The 19,465-nt window shown below is 38.4% G+C and overlaps 1 protein-coding gene and 1 long non-coding RNA gene across 5 annotated transcripts in view; one reads left to right on the forward strand and one right to left on the reverse strand.

Annotated features, from left to right (window-relative positions):
• PLCB1 (phospholipase C beta 1) overlaps positions 1-19,465 on the forward strand; it is a 709,896-nt gene that overhangs the window by 579,550 nt on the left and 110,881 nt on the right. For all 3 annotated transcript variants that reach the window (XM_040447660.1, XM_040447662.1, XM_040447663.1), the window contains exons 24-25: positions 12,923-13,055; positions 15,873-15,926. In XM_040447660.1, the coding sequence (XP_040303594.1) occupies positions 12,923-13,055; positions 15,873-15,926 (187 nt within the window). The remainder of the gene's footprint in view (positions 1-12,922; positions 13,056-15,872; positions 15,927-19,465) is intronic.
• Positions 1-19,465, reverse strand: part of LOC121012477 (uncharacterized) — a 94,182-nt gene that overhangs the window by 14,379 nt on the left and 60,338 nt on the right. The window lies entirely within an intron of this gene.

Genomic DNA, 19,465 nt, shown 5'->3' on the forward strand with positions numbered 1-19,465 from the left:
GTCTCTTCCCCACTCACATGCACACATGCACACACATACTCTCTCTCTCTCTCAAAAAAAATAAATGAACATTAAAAAAAAAAGTAAAAATTTCCAGGCTCTTATTTACACTGGTGGCATCATATTCTATAGGATCAATAGACAGTGAAATTTAAAGTTAGACTAGTAAGTTTCATAAATAATGCCACATACCTCACGTATGCCATAATTAGGGTTACAGGAAAATTTTCACTGCCAAAAAATTATGCCTAACAGAAGATATGAATGTGCTTCCAAAGTTATTTGTGCCTGTAACATCTATTCTTAGCATCGGCAGAGGGGGGAAACAAAACAGTGAGAAACACTTTAGCCCTCTGCTTGAATTTTGAGGGGTTAGTCCAAGCACTCACTGCTCGTGTGGGGCCCACATCTGGATGGGTCTTCATATGCTGCAAGCAGGTGCTACTGGGGTCCTACCCAGATCTTCTTTTCAAGGGCTGCCTCACCCACTGCTGCAGGTGTGGGCTACAAAGGGCTTGTGGCCATAGACTTCTCCAGAGGACTGGCCTGGGCTGAAAGGAGCTACCTTCCTGGAGTTGTCTGGCAGGTTATTCTGGGAAGGGGGTGACCCATGCCCAGCAACTGAAAGATCTAGGAGAATAAAAGCCTTGGTCCCTTGCTGCTCGATGGACAACTTCTGTGATGCAGTTCACACTCCTGAGCCCCCATTGGATCAGAGTAAGGCAGGACTCAGGCTGAGACCATATTTCTCTTTTTTTTTTTTTTAAGTTTATCCTTTTATTTTGAGAGAGAGAGACAGAAAGAGAGAGAGTCAGAGAAAGAATCCCAAGCAGGATCTGCATTGACAGCGCGGAGCCTGACACGAGGCTCGAACTCACAAACCGTGAGATCATGACCTGAACTGAAACCAAGCATGGGAGACTCAACAGACTGAGCCACCCAGGCACCCCTCCCCTTTTTTTTAAGCTGAGACCACATTTTAACTTAATCTTCTTTCCCTGTCTTACCCTGCTTTCTTCATCTTCCTGCAGTTTTCTCCTGAGAGCAGTGTCTCAATAAATCATGCATTCAAGCACCCCGTGTTGAATTCTGACTATAGGGAATGCAACAATGCCAGATAACTGCTGCTTTATACTTGAAGTCAAGGATGAATGCCCTTTCTGAATCTTTTGCCTGGGAACCAGAATTTGAATGTTTGACAATAGTATGTCTTTAATTCTAGTGGTTCTTCACAGATCATAGTACTTCTCCCCCCGCGATGGTCTTTGAAAAGATTAAGAGGAGAAAGATTCAACTAATTTCTCATTTTGCTCATGTAAACACCAATATGGAAGTAGAGGCTCTCCTTAGAAAGTTACAAGAATGGGTATTGAGGAGGGCACCTTTTGGGATGAGCACTGGGTGTTGTATGGAAACCAATTTGACAATAAATTTCATATATTGAAAAACATAAAATAAAATAAAATAAAATAAAATAAAATAAAATAAAATAGAAAGTTACAAGAAACTTTGGAACTCTTTTCTACCTTCTTTGGCTTTCTAACATAAAATATAAAATATAATATAACATAAATAAAAGATAATTCAAAGTAAAGATAATTTATGTAGATGTTAAGAATCATTAATAACATTCTCCTTCAATTAGAAAAACAGGAATCTCTTTAATCAACTGGATATGTTTTATTTTCTAGGAAATAGAAGTTCAAAGAAAGCATTTGCAAGTTAAATTGCATGTACTATCACTATCTAGAAACAATACTTTTTCTATCATCAGTTTCTATCTATTCATTAGCTAGGTTCTCCAAGAGTGAACACTCAGTTGAAGAGAACGTTTCAAGACACTACCAATTTCTCCTTATATAGTACAAAAATTGACATAAAAGTCTCCTAATGGGGTATTTTACTGATGCACCAGAGACCATTTTTCTAATGTCTGCAAAAAATGTCACTCTGACAAATAGGAGATCCACGGCCTTCAAGATGTCATGGATTCTTTCACACTGCCATCCTTTCAAAGCCTTATTTTTGCGCCAGATACCACATATCAAAAATCTATGTAGAAAGAATGCAACACCAATGGATATAAAATATATAGAAGTAGCATTTTAGGTCAACTTTATTTTTGTTTCGCCTGTAGCAATAGTGATCAGCAAGGATTTTCAGTAAATGTATAATGTTGGTTAATTGAGAAGATATTTAGACATTTCCAGTTTTAGAAATAATTTTAGAGACATTGAATTCCATAAATTCCATATGGTCCAACAGAGAAAATATAATTTTTTCTTCCTTTGAAATGTCAAAACCTTAAGTGACCTCATTTTTGAAGCTGGAGGGAAAAAATCATTTGCCCTTACCATGTAATGGTAGGAAGGAAAAGTCATTTCACACCTTTGAACACCGGTGTGCCCTTTATCTTGTCTTGTAATGATGTAAGTTTGTTTGAATGAGGCCACTGAAAATAAGTAGCTGTGGTTTTCTCAAAAGAAAATTCTATCTAGGACATGGCAGGCACTGGAGACACTATTTTAGCAGCAAAGACTTTTTTAGTATAATCCTTTTAACTTGGTAGTTATAAAGGTCATTTCTATTTGAAAATTAAAGACTTCATTGGACTGCAAAATATTCCCAGATTTGTAAGACTTTAATAAATTATCTTCATAGAGTAATTTGCAAACCGAATAAGTAGGCAAGTTGAAAATTCCCCCATGCTTTGAACACTACACATTTGTCTCAGATCATGTGAAAAGATAGATAGATGATAGACAGATAGATAGATAGATAGACAGATAGATAGATATCCAACATATATTTATGTAATAATAGAGATTTGCGTGGTTGGATTTATTTTTTTCTGTAAAAACAATTGTCATTCAGGATGCTGGGTTAATAAGGTTGTGAAAAGCTGACTAATCTTAATTATAACAAAGGCTTTGTAATATTCATAGTTATTTCTTTATTTTAAAAAGGTATATATATATATTTTTTAAATAATAAACCACACATGTACACACAAAGGCCCTCATTAGTCTTGCAGAAACTGTTAACATTTTTGGTGTATATCCTTATAGCACATTTTCATGTATATATATTTTTCTTTAAAAAAAAACTATTAATTTTTAAAAATGGTTTCACAACCCTACTGTTTTAATGTGCTTATAGAAATGCCTAATGAGACATCAGTAATACTCCTTCTTTCTTATTTTTAAAATACACCTGTAAAGAGAAAGAAGTAAATATCCAATGTATTGATTACAAAATGTTATGTGACATTATTAATGTCCAAATGCAATATTTAAACATGTCTTGTTTTAACACGCCAGGATATGCAGAAACATTTTACTGAGTGCTTACTATGTACATAGCACCGTTCTGAGCCCTTTATTTTATTAACACACTTAAGTCTTAAAATATCCATACGTCTTAGTTACTATTAATATCCCCATTTAACAGATGAGGAAACTGCGGCACTGGGAGATTCGGTTCCTCAGCCAGTGTCACACAACCAGTAAGGAGCAGAGTTGGTGTTGAAATCCAAGCAATCTAGCTCCGGGAGTCATATTCTATACCAGCATTTCTAGAAGTCCAATGTGTAAACCAGGGCCTTATGATAAAATGCTGATCCTGGTTCAGTAGGTCTTGGGTAGGGAGAGGCTCAGCATCTCTCATAAGTAAGTGATGGGGTAATGCATGTAGCATACTTTGAGTAGCAAGGGTCTATACTACACCCTGTTGTACTAGCTCAGTAACAACACTGAAATATTCTAGCAACCTTTAACAAGAACTAGCCCTTCATTCATTGTTCTGCCCTCTATTGCATGTTGCTTGGCTAACTGAGCACAGAATAGAAGACCTTTACCTTAAATAGTAACATCCTTTGAGTTGGATTTTTGTTGAATCAAATGTCAAGATTTCCTTCCCCCACTTTAAATCACTCGATATTACTGTTCTGCAATAAGTTAGGTTTATATATGTAGATTCTATTTGAGTAGTTTGTACATTGGCTTCTCCAAAATTCGTTTACCCCCCAACTCAAAACTTCTAAGTTATAAAGGCTGCTGCATTCATTCACCAAGTGTTCATTTCCACCCTTGGAGAAAGTTATGATCTAAGACAGAGTACATGATGCCCCAAACCTTGCTCAACCCTCAAGGCCAAAATTTTTATTCTGAAGAGTTCCCTCTGTCATCTGTGTGTATTATACAAGTGAAGGTGGGGGAGTGGCCTTCATCTCATTTTGATGGTGAAAGGGATACTTGTTTAGTAATACCAAAATTTCATTTATTCCAAGAGGCCTATGTTTTAAGTTGTCAGACTCATGTGTTCTTATAAGTGAGTTGGAATATATCAAAAATAATTTATTTCCTTCTTCAGTGTATGACACTGTGGGCATCTTCGATGAGATCTGATTATTTGACAAGAAAAGGTTTGATGGTCTGGTGTGAATTTCCCCAGTAAGATAACAACAGCAAAACCCAACAGCAAAAAATTCAAGGTGGTACTCTCATAAGGTTACAGTGTTTAAGTCAAGAAAACCTGGAATGTCTTTTAATACTTCTAAAACAGAAGCATGGTACCTCATCCATGGTTCAAGAATTTGGTGCTGAAATCAAAGATGAGGTTTGCTGGACAGTTTGGAATCTCTTTAAATGAAAAATTTACTCCTCAAATAATAATTTAGCAAATTACCAACTTATAGAAACAATAGTTGCTCACAATCCCTGAACTTAAAGCCTCCCATAAAGTAGGAAGAGAAAGTTTGCCTTTTTGGAGATGATCTTTAGATAATGACACCATCCCTTTCATTTCTGTACAGGTTTGGAGTTTATTTTATTTTAGGCATTTTATTGGGTGCCCTGGATAAAACTGAGCCATAATACATAACATGTAATCCCCATCTTTAAAAGGGAACAGTTGCTTATAAGGGTAGATTGACTTGCCTAATATCAGTAGTCACAAAATAGAGGAACAAGAGTTTTTTTAAATGAGTTCTCCAGAGAAGACCCTTATATGCATTTGATTTGAAATTACTCAATGACTGATTCAGTTTCACTGCTTTCACAAACCTCCTCCATTAACAATTTTTTAAATGTTGATGAATTTCAATAAGGAGCTTTGGGTTCATCTGCCTAAAACAGCAATACATCCAGAAATTTGAATATTGGAGTCCGTGCCATGTCCCCTACCATAGGGACTGTAAAAGTGTGACTCTCAATGACAAGGTTTTTTCACTGTCTAGAGCAAGGCCTCTCAGATTTTAATGTGCATACAGATCACCTGGGGATCTTGTTACAAAGCAGATTCAGATTTAATTGGTCTGAAGCAGGGCACAAAATTCTGCATTTCTAACAAGCTTCCAGGTAATGCTGATGCTACTGACCTAAGGCCCAAATTTTGAGTAGCAAGGCCCTCAGACTTAAGCATCTGTCAGAATCACCTGGATCACTTTTTTTTTTTTAATTTTTATTTTTGAGAGAGAGAGAGAGACAGAGAGACAGAGTGTGAGTGGTGGAGGGCCAGAGATAGAGGGAGGCACAGAATCCAAGGTAGGCTCCAGTCTCTGGGCTGTTAGCACAGAGCCCCACGCAGGGGCTCAAACTCACAAACCAGGAGATCATGACCTGAGCCGAAGTCAGAGGCTTAACCGACTGAGCCACCCAGGTGGCCCATTTCTTAAAGCACAAATTGCCAGGCCTCGCCCTGAGAGTTTGTGACAGACCAGGTCTGGGGCAAATTTGCATTCCTTTTTTTCTAAGTTTATTTATTTATTTTTAGAGAGAGAGAGACCCAGCGAAGGAGGGGCAGAGAGAGAGGAGAGGACAGAGGATCCGAAGTGGGCTCTGTGCTGACAGCAGAGAGCTAGATGCGGGCTCAAACTCATGAACCTTGGGATCATGACCTAAGCCAAAGCCGACACTTAAGGGACTGAATCACCCAGGTGTCCCTGAATTTGCATTTCTAATGAGTTTGTAATGATACTGATGCTGCTGGTGAAGGAACCACCGATTGAGAACCAATTCTTTGGAGCCCTACATCTGTGTCTTACAAGGGGCCCTCCCCACGTGGAATTAAAAAGCCATTATTCCAGGCACTCTAAAAAGTCAGCTTAATCACAGAAACCCAAGTAGGGCTCCAGGAGACTCTCTTCTTGGGGAGTTGTCCAGGATCTGTTCTGTGAGCAATTGACCTTAGTCTTTGCCACATGATTTGGCTTAGTTAGTTGGAAAGATCCATTCCCACAAGATGAATGTTAAGGGCAGTTGGTCTAATATGCTTTAAAAAGAGTCCATGATTTATGCCCACCTATAAAGAGCTCATTTCTTCTGATTTCTTTGGAGACTATGTCAAGTATTTCTAATAAGTTAAAGTTGGCAGGAACAATAACATATATAACATATATAAAATAGTATCTCCCTTTAATCTTTCTGAATAAACTATTGTCATTATGAATTGATGCAAATTCTCTACAGACAAGAGAACAGCATCTTCATTCACTCAGTGATTTGTTCATTCAAAAAAATTGTTTCCTTATGCTAGCATAACAATTAGGTGGTTCTTTAGTTTCAGGAACTTGTCATTGATAGTATATCTAGTAATTATGCATAAGCAGAAAACAAAATGTGGATTTCTTCATTTATTCATTCAATAAAAAAATTTTTGAACACAACTTTGTCAGTCACCATGCTAGGCATTATATACTATATACATATAGTGATGAGAAAAGTCAGATGATGTCATAGGCCTTACATAATCTAGAGGAAGAAGCTAACAATTAAAATTCATGCATATACATGTAAACTTGCAGCTGTCATAAATGTTTCAAGAAAGATACCATGGGAATACTGATGATTTTTTCTGTGATCACAGATACGACAAAAACTGAAGTCAACAGATGAATTTATTCAGCTCCTTAAAGCTGTCTTCTCCTTCTAACTCACTCTGGTAGATTTTTCAAAGTATGGTTTTGCCATCATTTATTATAAAATTTTTCAAACGTACCCAAATGTTGAAAGGATTGTATAATGAGCATCTATATATCAATCACCTGGATTCCACAATTTAAATTTTGATGCATTTCCTTTATGACATCTATAGTTATCTGTCCATCCATCCCTCTATCCATCCATTATTCTATCTTATTTTTTGATGCATTTCAGAATAGTCTGCAAATATTAGTATACTCATCCTGAAAGGCTTCAAAATACATACATCAGGAAGTGGTTTTTAGAAATGTTTTTGATTCCTTAGAAATGTGCAGTAGAGGGGCGCCTGGGTGGCTCAGTTGGTTAAGCGTCCGACTTCGGCTCAGGTCATGATCTCACAGTTTGTCAGTTCAAGCCCACATCAGGCTCTGTGCTGACAATTCAGAGCCTGGAGCCTGTGTGTCTCCCTCTCTGTCTGTCCCTCCCCTACTTGTGCTCTGTCTCTCAAAAATAAATAAATATGAAATTAAAAAAAAAATAAAAAAAAAGAAATGTGTAGTAGATACATTACTTAATTTCATTCAGGTGGTATAAATTCAAGGTATGAATTGTACATGTTATTTAACAAAGCTCTTTCTTGAGGAAAAAGCTAGTTCTGACAAAGCCATCCTCACTGCCTTTATCTGCCCTGAGTGGACTGGATTTCCACATGATGACATTATAAGCCTTGCCCTTGATATTCTGTAAAAACTGATGACCTTGCATCTTCCTCATCTGGTATCTGCATCAAGACACTGTCATTCTAACCACTACATGGAAAGGACTATATGTTCTAGGTGACTCAGCACCCAATACCTTTAGGTGGCCCATGACCCAACACCTCCAATAGTAAAGTAAATATTTCATATTTGGAAGACCCCTTACTTACTATATCAGCCACTCAAGTAAATGCCCCAAATTCTAGTTTTCTACTGCTTGTCAGATCCAAATTTGCAATGTCCTGGATGGAAATTTTTTCAACCAGTGTACCAAATGGCATCTCCTCCAACACTTGTAAAAATGGCCTTTCAAATTATCCTTTTACTGACCTACTTGTGTTATATTTTAAACTTCTTTTCATTTTGGAAATAGGAAGGATATTATTTTTTACATAAAATCTTGGCTTTAACAAGTCCTTTATTCCATGTTTTGGAGGAAAAAAATGTAATTCTCCAATTTGGCCATTAGAGGGCAGGCACCCACTTCTGCTGCACAATTGTTTCCACCCAACTAAGCAGTATCCAGCGCAACTAAAACACTATATTCTCTGAACCTTCTTTCTTTGGAATTTATTTCATTGGATCCCAGGAATCTCTCCATTAAACTGAAAAAGCAGACATTTCTTGTTCTTTGTTTCTATAGTAATTTTCACTACAATATGAAAGGATTTCGTGTTTATTTTATTTGAACTCCTAAAAAAGAATATTTGGGAAAAGCCTGGGGAGAAATAAAGTCATGGGTGTTGACTTCCACTGATTCTTTCGAGCAGGATAAGGAATTTCGCTTTTGCATTTCAGCCTTCATATCTATAAAGGGGAATTCCTCAACCTTTCAGTGATGATGTCAAAACATTTATAATGTTATATTACTATAGATATTTTAATTTTTCAGCTCTTGTGTTTAGCTGTTCTATTTAATTCATTTAGCCTTTTATACCTGAATGCCTTTTCAGTGTAACAGAGTAAGCTCTTTGAAAATGATGTTTACATTTATACATCTCTGTATTTCAGCAGCAAGTGAAGTTACTATTGTCGTTCTGTAAACGTTGCTGTTAGCGTAGAATACAGAGTGAAGGAGACCCATAGTGAAATTCAGGCTTTAGACTCTAACACATATTCAGACATCATTCCACTGCTGTGTGGACTCTAGCAAGTTTTGTGACTTTTAATAAAGTATTTAGTAAAGACCTTTAATAACACCTTGGATTTCTTTTCTTTACAGTGGAGTCAAAGGGGCAGCCTACATTGGCCTCAGTGAGGCTGGTGTATCTAACAAGATTAAGCACTCGGTGATTGACAGTTGTCTGTTACCACTTTCCATGAGGGAAGGGTCAATTGGAATTTGTACGTACTGTCCCTGGTTAGCAAAATACTTTAAACACCAGTCTTCTCAATTTGCCGCTATAGATTCTCACTAGATTAATAAATAAAATTTGTTTTCAGAATATCATAAGAAACACCTGACAAGTGTCAACCAACAAAAAATAAACAAATAAATAAATAAATAAATAAATAAATAACAAAAACAATAAAATGTTGAGGAGCCCCCAAATTCCTTAGTCCAGCATTTAGTCCTCCTCACCCATCCTTTTCTTTCCACCTTTGTCCGGCCACTGGGGCAAGAAGGTGGGATGTGGTGGGCTGCAGATCATCCGGCCCACTGCCTTTCCAGCACACCCTTCTCGCTCCACTGTTACTGTGGGTGCATTGCCCGCCCTGACACAGTCACAGAATTCCGGGCAAACTCTGCTCCTCCAAGCAGAGTGTACAGATGGCCAGCTTCGGGGCCAGATGTGATCTGAAGATGTGGTTTGGCCTCAGTGATTTAAAATTAGCAGATTTCATGCAAAAAAGTTTTCCAGCTTTACTCAAAGCCTGGGCATTTAAAGGCTGAAGCTGAGTGGCAGCTGCCCCCTTTCCAGGAGCCCCCTCTCCAGCTCCGGGCATGGCCCTACTTTGTCCTGTTGCATTAAATCCGGTCCGCTTTGCTCATTTCCACCATTTCCATTAACTGTCCATTAATATACCGTGTGAATGGCGCCCCCTGGGGATTATGCAATACAATCCACCTTGCCTGGGAAGGCATCTACCTGTGTGACCGCTGGACTGAGTGAGCGTTTCTCCAAAGCTTACCTCAAAATCCAGCACCGAACCTTGCTGGTCTCTTTATCCTCAGTTACAGCTATAAAGTGTGTGCCTGTATGTTTACTCAACATTTATCTGCTTTAAAAAAAAAAAAAAAAAAAACTCTGAATTGATACATTTTGTCAGTTTCTGGGATGTAGGGCTTTGTCTTACATAACCTTGATAAGCAAAGATTTATTTTTCCTTCAACCTGACTCAAGTTGATGACTGAGCTTGGTTTCCCAAGGGCATACAGCTACATGGAATGTCTGCAAACCTGATACAAGGCAAAAATAAGCTGGCTGGATTCATTTTGAGCACATTTTTAGCCTGATACCCCCAAGACACTAATTTTGGCTGCCAAAAAAAGCCACATGTCATTGCCTTCATGGAAGCTGGCTTGCCGTCACCTCCTTCTTTCCTCTATCAAAATTTTCTTTTACCCTAGCTTTCTCCAGAGGGCTGATTTTAGCCAGCGATCACATTGGGGAAAATGTGACTTATCTCCCACATTGTTCCAGAAACCTACCAGGCTATCGATGGGGAAGGTCAAATGCCCATGGAACAGGAGCACCTTCCTTCCCTGTCTCCTAGGCAGCTGAGTTTGGGCACCTCCTGTGGCTGGGAGGCTGGGGAGCTTTCCCCTACCTTATTCAAACCAGGGGACAAGGCCCAGAAGATGACTTTGCTGATGTCCCAATGCTGTTTCCCACCTTCCCCTTCATTCAGTCCCTCCTGTGCATTGTAAATGCATATCCTTTATGAATTTTGTGGGCAAACACCTATGGCATTTCAGCCTTCTCAAGTGTCCCACAGACCCAAACACCTGCAGGAGTGAGGCGGGAAAAGTCTAAATAAGTAAAGAGGAAATGATCCACAGAGGGGCAGAAACCACTAGATTCTAGCCCAACACGGGGAATGCAGGCCCAGTGTTGCCAATTGTATTTTTCAAGAAAAGTAAGAAATCCATTTTATTAACATAGAAACTCCTTAATTAAAATACTTGGCAACATCGGGTGAGCCCAAGAAAACATTTCCATGTGCTCTGTTTGGACCCTATGCCTCCAGTTTGCAATTTTAAAAAAAAGATTTACTTAAGTAATTTCTGCACCCAGCGTGGGGCTCAAACTCACAACTCTGAGATCACGAGTCACATGCTGCTCTGACGGAGCCAGCCAGGTGCCCCCAGTTTGCAATTTCTTGATAAAGAAAAAATATACAATCCTTCTCTTTGGCATATTGATGCTAGGGATAATTTTCCTGATGGATGTAACTTAATAACGCAGCCAAACCAGAATTTACCCATCCAAAGTAGCCGTTTTTCAAAAGGCAGAGTTCTAGCATGGTGAGTTCTGTTGGCTGGCTGAGCCTCTCCGTTAGGCTCCTGCCTTCCCCCTTCACTTCCAGCCACTAGTCCCAGGGTTTATCTCTTCCATTTCAATAACACTAGTCATGAGCAGGCCATGGGAGATACATAGGGATGATTTGCTGAATTAAAATAAGTTCTGCTCTCATTTAAAGCAGTTTTGGAACTCATGTTTTAACGATACTTTGGGGGACAGTGTAAAAGCCACTTGTGACAGTCATTCTCATCTTACATTTTATAAAAATATTTTCATAGGACCTTCTGCTATTTGTAATTACATGAGAAAATGTCATAATGTTAGGTTCTGAATGACTTCTGGCTATCTCCTAATATATTTTTGTACTACAAAGTAGAACACTGGGTTAGCCATTGTCAGTAATGTCTGCCATGAACCTGGAAGGCAGTTCTAAGAAAAGAGTTGCAGAGCAATTAAGAATTGAAAAGCTTCATTGCAATGGTATGTGATGACCACTGAGGCAATTATTTTATAAGGAACAACACTTATTCAACAAACATTTATTAAAAGTCTATTTCACATAGGACACAGTGGACTAGCTGCCAGAGGGAATGGAGTGGAGATTTCATAAATTCCAGTGCATTAATTATGATTATTCAACGATAGTATTGCACAAGCTTAAAAGCTTTATTTAGTTTACACACACCTATTCACTCTTTGCCAGGAACTATTCGAAGAATTTTGTAAATATTAACTTATTTGAGGGGCGCCTAAGTGGCTCAGTTGGTTGAACGTCCAACTTCAGCTCAGGTCATGATCTCACAGTTCATGGGTTCAAGCCCCACATTGGGCTCTGTGCGGACAGCTCAGAGCCTGGAGCCTGCTTTGGATTCTCCCTCTGTCTCTGCCTCATTGATGCTCTGTCTCTCTCTCTCTCTCTCTCTCTCTCTCTCTCTCTCTCTCAAAAATAAATAAACATATAAAAACATTTTAATTAACTTATTGGATCCTTTAAACAATCTTAGAGTGTAGGTAATATTAGGACACCCAGTACATACATATCTTCATCTATAAAGATGAGGAAATTGAGGCAGAGAGTTAAGTGACTTGCACTGCTATTAAGTGGCAGGGCCAGAATTTGAACCCAGGTAAGTTTGACTCCAAATTCTATGCTTGTAACCATTGTAACAATTAGCTATGGCTGCATAACACACAACTCCGAAATGTAGTGGCTTGCAACATCAACGTCTACATACTACTTTTCATGAGTCATTTGGTCAGTGGGGCAGTTCTGCTGCTTTGGACCAGGCTCAGCTCATCTTAGCTGGACTCATTCCTGTGTTTGTCATCACCTGGGGCTGGCTGGTCTAGGAGATCCTTACCTAGATGACTCAGCTTTCCTCCACAAAGTCTCATCCTTCACTGCTGTAGCAGGGGTCCGAGAAAGACGGGAAAAAATCACAAGTGCCTTTTCAATCTGCTTGCATCAAATTTGCTATTCTCTTATTTGGCCCAAACAAATCACATGATCATATCCAGAGTCAATGTGAGAGGGCACTACAAAAGGGCATAGACATTGGAAGGTGTACAAACTGAGGCTTTTTAATACAATTAACCTACCATAGTCACAGTTAAACACCATGCTGTTTTTACCCTGCTCTCTAGACAGCTTCAATTGGATATTTCAGATTCCAAATGAATTGTGAAAATTCTATCAAATGTAGCCTTGTTGGTTTAGGAAGGTCATAAAAGAACAGGGGAAAAAATGTGAAAAGTGAAACTATGTTTATGATTACAGGCTGATCCTGGGGAAACACCATCAGAAGCTCCAAGTGAAGCCAGGACAACTCCAGCAGAAAACGGAGTGAATCACACTACATCCCTGGCACCCAAACCACCCTCCCAGGCTCCCCACAGCCAACCAGCTCCAGGTAAACACTCTGAAAAGAGAGCCTCCAGTTTATTTGTGACACTGAAGGAGATAGCACAATTTGGCTCCCTAGAGCATCAAGTGAGCACAGATGCATGGACTTTGGAGGATATGTGTATTGAATGAATGAATGAATGAATGCCAAAAATGTATGATGAATGAATGAATTAATTTATTTATTTATGCCAAGAGACTCATGAGTGCTTATCTAGCTCTGACCATAACTTACAAAGCTACAACAAAGCATCACCCAGATTTCCATGTCTTTATTTATAACCCACGTGCTGGCAGGGTTTGTGAAGTGTTCTTCATGTACCTCCTAAACAGCTACGCTTTACAAGCATCTTCTTAGTTCTACCTCACCAATTAGGTCTCTGCCAAGAATTCCTTTCCTTCTTTCTTCAACTTATTTTTCAATGACCTTGGGTGTCAATCATGTGCTGAGCACTTTGCTCAGCTCTTCAAATGGATTGACTCACTTCACCCTTAGACTGGGGCTATAAGGGTAGATTCTGTCATTGTCCCCATTGGGCAGATGAAGAAACTGGGGTTTGTTTGTTTGTTTGTTTGTTTTTGAAACTGGTTTTGAGATGAAGAAGCACTTCCTGAAGGCCACATAGGTAGTGAAGAGTGAGGTCAGCAGGGCATAGCTCCCTGTGAACTCAGTTCTTGCTTTCAGCAACCCTGCTCCTTCCCAGAAGTCCACTCATGTCTCACTTCTTAGAAAAATCCTTTGATTTCAGTGCAGCTAACTCTGACCTTGATCTAAGACTGCATTAGGCAATTTTCTGTCATTTGTATGTCCTCTTTCTATCTATCTACCAATAGATGGTAGGCTTCCCAGGATAGGCTTCAATCTGATGCTTCTTTTGCACAGACCTGAGGAATATCACGTACTTAATAACTTTTTATTGAATGGGCTAATATGAAAGTAAATAAAAGGGAGAAGAATTTCTTTTTATGAAGGTATGGCTTCCCGTCTCCTTCCCTCCTTGTCCTACTACAGCATGGTAGTGATGAAATCCAGATCTTTTATTTGGGAGGGGAGGTGTATTTCTCATGGGGGAGAGTGAGATTTTAAAAAGAACAAATACTATGGAATTTGTATCAAATGCTCATGAACTGTGGCCTGTACTTTTAAGAAGTTTGTTGAGATCAATAATGGTTGAGAAGATTTGATCATAAAGAGTGATATTTTCAAATGAAGATTTTTATATACCAAATACAAACATTTTGAGTACTTCTGGAATATAAATAAGTCATTGAAATGTGTGAGTAAATATAGTCTTATGCTTTGGAGAGTATAAGAAAATTTGGCATTTTAGCACTTGATTTTTTTAACTTGATATTTTGAAATACTTTGACTTACAGAATCGTTTTTAAAATGGAACAGAATACATTGCAAAAATGGTCTCCTCTTCCCTAGTGTTAACATCTGTCAGAGTCATGGTGGCAGTTACCAGACCAGGATATTAATGTTGGCACAGTATTTGGAACTGAACTACAGACCTGGTTGGCACAGTACTTGGAACTGAACTTCACTCACTTCCTACAGATGTCTTTTTATTGTTACAGGTTCCAACTCAGAATCCCACATTGTATTTAATTGTCATGTCTCTTTCGGCTCCTTGAATCTATGACAGTCCCTCAATCTATCCTGTCTTTTATGACCTTGACACTTTTGAAGAGTACTGGTCAGTTATTTTGTGAAATATCCCTCAATTTGGGTTTGTCTGATGTTTTCTCATGATTAGAGTGAAGTTTTGCAATTTTGGCAAGCATATCGCAGAAACAATGCTGTGCCCTTCTCCATGCATGATATCAGGGAAGCCTGATGTTAGTATTTCTCATCATCGGTGATGTGGGATCACTTGGTTAAGGTGGAGTCTGCCAGGTTTCTAAACTGAAATTTATGATTTCTCCTTTATAGATAATAGTCATCTTAGAGGAGATTCTTCAAGACTATGCAAATACCCTTTTTCTCCTTAAACTTTTGTCCAGTCATTCTGGTATCCACCAATGAATGGATTTTGCCTGCCACAATTATTGTTTTTAATGTTTATTTTTATTTTTGAGAGAGAGAGAGACAGAGCATAAGCAGGGGAGGGGAAGAAAGAGAGGGAGACACAGAATCCAAAGCAGGCTCAGGCTCAGAGCTGTCAGCACAGAGCCCAACACAGGGCTCGAACTCACGAACCGCGAGATCATGACCTGAGCCAAGTTGGACGCTTAGCTGACTGAGCCACCCAGGCACCTATTGCCTGCCACAGTTATTACTGCTTGCTGGTCAGCATTTGATTTTTCTTTTTAAGTAGGCTCCATGCTTGCACACCCAGGGTGGAAGCCAAAGTGAGGCTTGAGCTCACAACCCTGAGATCAAGACCTAAACTGAGATAAAGAGTTGGATGCTTAACCAACTGCGCCACCCAGGCGTCCCAGCAGTTGATTTAAAAAAAAAAAACAAAAACAAAAAAACCCACTTGCCATTCGTGATTTGGCCAAAAGGTGGCAATAGCATTGCTGAAATGGAGTTTGTTGACAGGAGTTTTGCATCAAAGTGGAAGGATGTCCTTTCAGTGTGTTTATGAAGCATATAAATTCACATTTACTTAGGTTTGCCTCAAAGTAACAAAATGAAGACTTTGTTTGGAATGTTCTGGGTTATTTATTTATTTATTTGCAAATTATTTTCTCCTACATTTTGTTATTTATCCATAAAGAGATTTACACTCAAGAGTCAAACTTAATTGTTATATGGGAAGAATACAATTTAAAAGTTAAAGTTAAAGGGACTGTTTCTTTTTTTTCTTTATTTCAGGTTCTGTAAAGGCACCTGCCAAAACAGAAGATCTTATTCAGAGTGTTTTAACAGGTAAATGTCACCCTCTTCCCCCATGGAATTAGGCAGCTGAATATTATACAATATAAGTATTTAGAGAGAGAAGATTTCCCTTCATCTCTGAAAAATAACATCATATTTCTTCTCTAAAAACATCTACAGGTATGCAGTCCTAGCTAAAGCCACATTACACAATGTAATCATATCATCACAGAGAAGTAACTGTGTTTGGCAGATAGGACTCTATTGGTATAAAACTAATATATTTTCACAAAATAACTATTTTAGAATCAAAAGACAGTTTCATACTGTAAGTGTGACCCAATGAACAGGAATCCATGCCTTCCCAAAGTGCTGACAATAAGCCATATTTTATTTTATTTTAGGCCAGGAAAGATGTATATTTTATTTTATTTTATTTTATTTTTTAATATGAAATTTATTGTCAAATTGGTTTCCATGTAACACCCAGTGCTCATCCCAACAGGTGCCCTCCTCAATGCCCATCACCCACTTTTCCCTCCTTCCCACCCCCCATCAACCCTCAGTTTATTCTCAGTTTTTAAGAGTCTCTTATGGTTTGGCTGCCTCCCTCTCTAACTTTTTTTTTCCCTTCCCCTCCCCTTGGTCTTCTGTTAAGTTTATCAGGATCCACATAAGAGTGAAAACATATGGTATCTGTCTTTCTCTGTACGACTTATTTCACTTAGCATAACACTCTCCAGTTCCATCCACATTGCTACAAAAGGCCACATTTCATTCTTTCTCATTGCCACGTAGTACTCCATTGTGTATATAAACCACAATTTCTTTATCCATTCATCAGTTGATGGACATTTAGGCTCTTTCCATAATTTGGCTATTGTTGAAAGTGCTGCTAGAAACATTGGGGTACAAGTGCCCCTATGCATCAGCACTCCTGTATCCCTTGAGTAAATTCCTAGCAGTGCTATTGCTGGGTCACAGGGTAGATCTATTTTTAATTTTTTGAGGAACCTCCACCCTGTTTTCCAGAGTAATAAGCCATATTTTAGAAATGCAGAATGTGAACTGTTTGCAATTAAACACACAATATGGCGTGTTTAAGAACTATGATACAGTTAGGATAATTTATATTTCATTAGCTCCTTAAACTAGTGGGACTAAAATTGGTACATACTACACACAATGAGCAGCATATAGTAGAATCTTGGAAATGTTTACAATATGTGACCCAATAAACAGAAGAAATGCAAGCACATGTTCACCACAAGAAACTCTATGGGTAAGAGTCAAAAACTGTAAACACTCCAAATGTCCATAAACACTAGTACAGGTAAATAAATCATGGTACACTCACAGAATAAAATGGGGTACAGCTGTAGGGATAAATAAATATGATCATACACAACATGGATAAAATTAGCATGCATAAATAATGTTGAGGAAAAGAAGCCAGACACAAAAGAACACATTCTTTATAATTCCCACTACATAACGCTAAAAACAGGCAAAACTAATTTGTGTGTTAGAAACACGGATTTGAATTATACTTGGGAGGGCAGAGGGGATGCAGAAACCAAAAAGAGGATCTCCAAGGCACTGACAATGTTCTGATTTTGATCTGAGTGGTGGTTACTGAAGCATGTTCACTCTGTAAAAATGTATAAGGCTATGGATTTATGATTGAAGTATTTTACATGTGTATTTATATTTCCCCCCCAAAATATGTAAACTATGCATAGAAAAACTACTTGAGGAATGTATTAAAACATGTTCTTAAAGATTTAATTCCATGGGAAACAATATGATGTTAACACATAAAACAAGAGACAGGAATGTAAATACAACATGGTTCCAGTGTTATTTAGAATACATAAGTGTGTAGACAAAAGACAGTGGGTGTGTGCCAGTATGTTAGCAGTGATTATCTCTGGGTAGCTTGTTTCTTTGTGTAAATGGACACTACATCTATGCTTAAGAGCATATTCAAAGAATAGCCTTTCATCCACAGACAATAAAAAAAAAAATTAGTACTTCCAGTGGAAGTTTGTTGTTTTATGATAGGTTGGAACATTTCAAACCCTGTTGCTAAACTTGCTGTAACTGAAGTGCTCTATACCATTTTAATGAAGTGGGATATAATCTATCACCAAAAATGCAGCAATTCTTTAGGATTATAAATTCTTAATATAATAAGTTATTATGCAACCATAATGAGTCCATTTGGGCCTGAGGGAAACCATTAGATAAATGTACCTGATTCTCTTCCTGGCCTCTTTCTCAAAAGGAATCGAATGTCAGGAGAATAGACACATTATAAAAAAGGGGAGCATGTTTCAATTGCTTAATGACCTTAGCATTGAAGAACATAAATTATTATTCTGATTTTAGTGTTTATCCATTAGATAACTCATTTCTATTCAGGTCTGTTGTTTTTCGTGGCATATATTAATTCTGAATCTTTTGACAGTTCTAAATATTTATGATAACATATTTTTGTTCCTAGAAGCAGAAAATTCAAATGAAAGGATGGAAACATGTGAACTGTGACTTAATTTGGGCCCAAATATCTGATAATTCATTGAAGTTAAGACACCATCCATTTTAAGTCACCCTGCTATTCATGGATTGCTAAGAAAGAAAAACATCAACAAATTGTGACACTCCATCAATTATACAAAGCTTCTTAATTTCAGAAAGGTTAACATACTTTAAAGATGCATATTCTAGAATTGACGAAATATGTCAGTAAAATACAGAATGGTTTAAGGTCAAGCATTAATTGTTTCCTAAGCATTGGATTGAGATCAAGCCCCTTGTTGGGCTCCATGCTTACACCGCAGAGCCTGCTTAGGATTCTCTCGCTCACTCTCTCTGCCCCTCACCTGCTCACTTGCGCACTTTCTCTCTCCCAAAATAAATAAATAAACATTAAAAAAATATTATGTAGGGGCGCCTGGGTGGCGCAGTCGGTTAAGCGTCCGACTTCAGCCAGGTCACGATCTTGCGGTCCATGAGTTCGAGCCCCGCGTCAGGCTCTGGGCTGATGGCTCAGAGCCTGGAGCCTGTTTCCGATTCTCTATCTCCCTCTCTCTCTGACCCTCCCCCGTTCATGCTCTGTCTCTCCCTGTCCCAAAAATAAATAAACGTTGAAAAAAAAATTTAAAAAAAAATATTATGTAGTAGTGTATGCTACCACTAACCCTTATAGCGCCTTTGGGTAAATCATATCAAGGGACTTTCCCCCTCTTTTAAGTGCTTTTTACTGAAACACTTGTGATAAATCCAAACCTACAATGTGAATAGTGCCCCTTAGAGAGGGTGCTGTACAACCTGTATGATCATTTGTTAAGCCTCTACAAGCACACTTCCAGAAACTGTTAAATACTTTGCATGATTCTTTTATTTCATCATCATAACAACCCTAAAAAGTAGTGGAAACATTGAGGTCCTTGAAGTAGATCCTGTTGGTGCCCATCTAGGTTTCCTTTTAATCTGACGCACCCATGTCCAGCTGTGGTGAGTGTTGGCCATTAACAGCGTATAGCTTCCCCTTCTCTTGGAAATTTCCCTCAGCTGAAAGGAAGACC

Source organism: Herpailurus yagouaroundi, unplaced genomic scaffold (assembly GCF_014898765.1).
Source record: "Herpailurus yagouaroundi ecotype Mexico unplaced genomic scaffold, PumYag 196, whole genome shotgun sequence".
Classification (NCBI taxonomy): domain Eukaryota; kingdom Metazoa; phylum Chordata; class Mammalia; order Carnivora; family Felidae; genus Herpailurus; species Herpailurus yagouaroundi.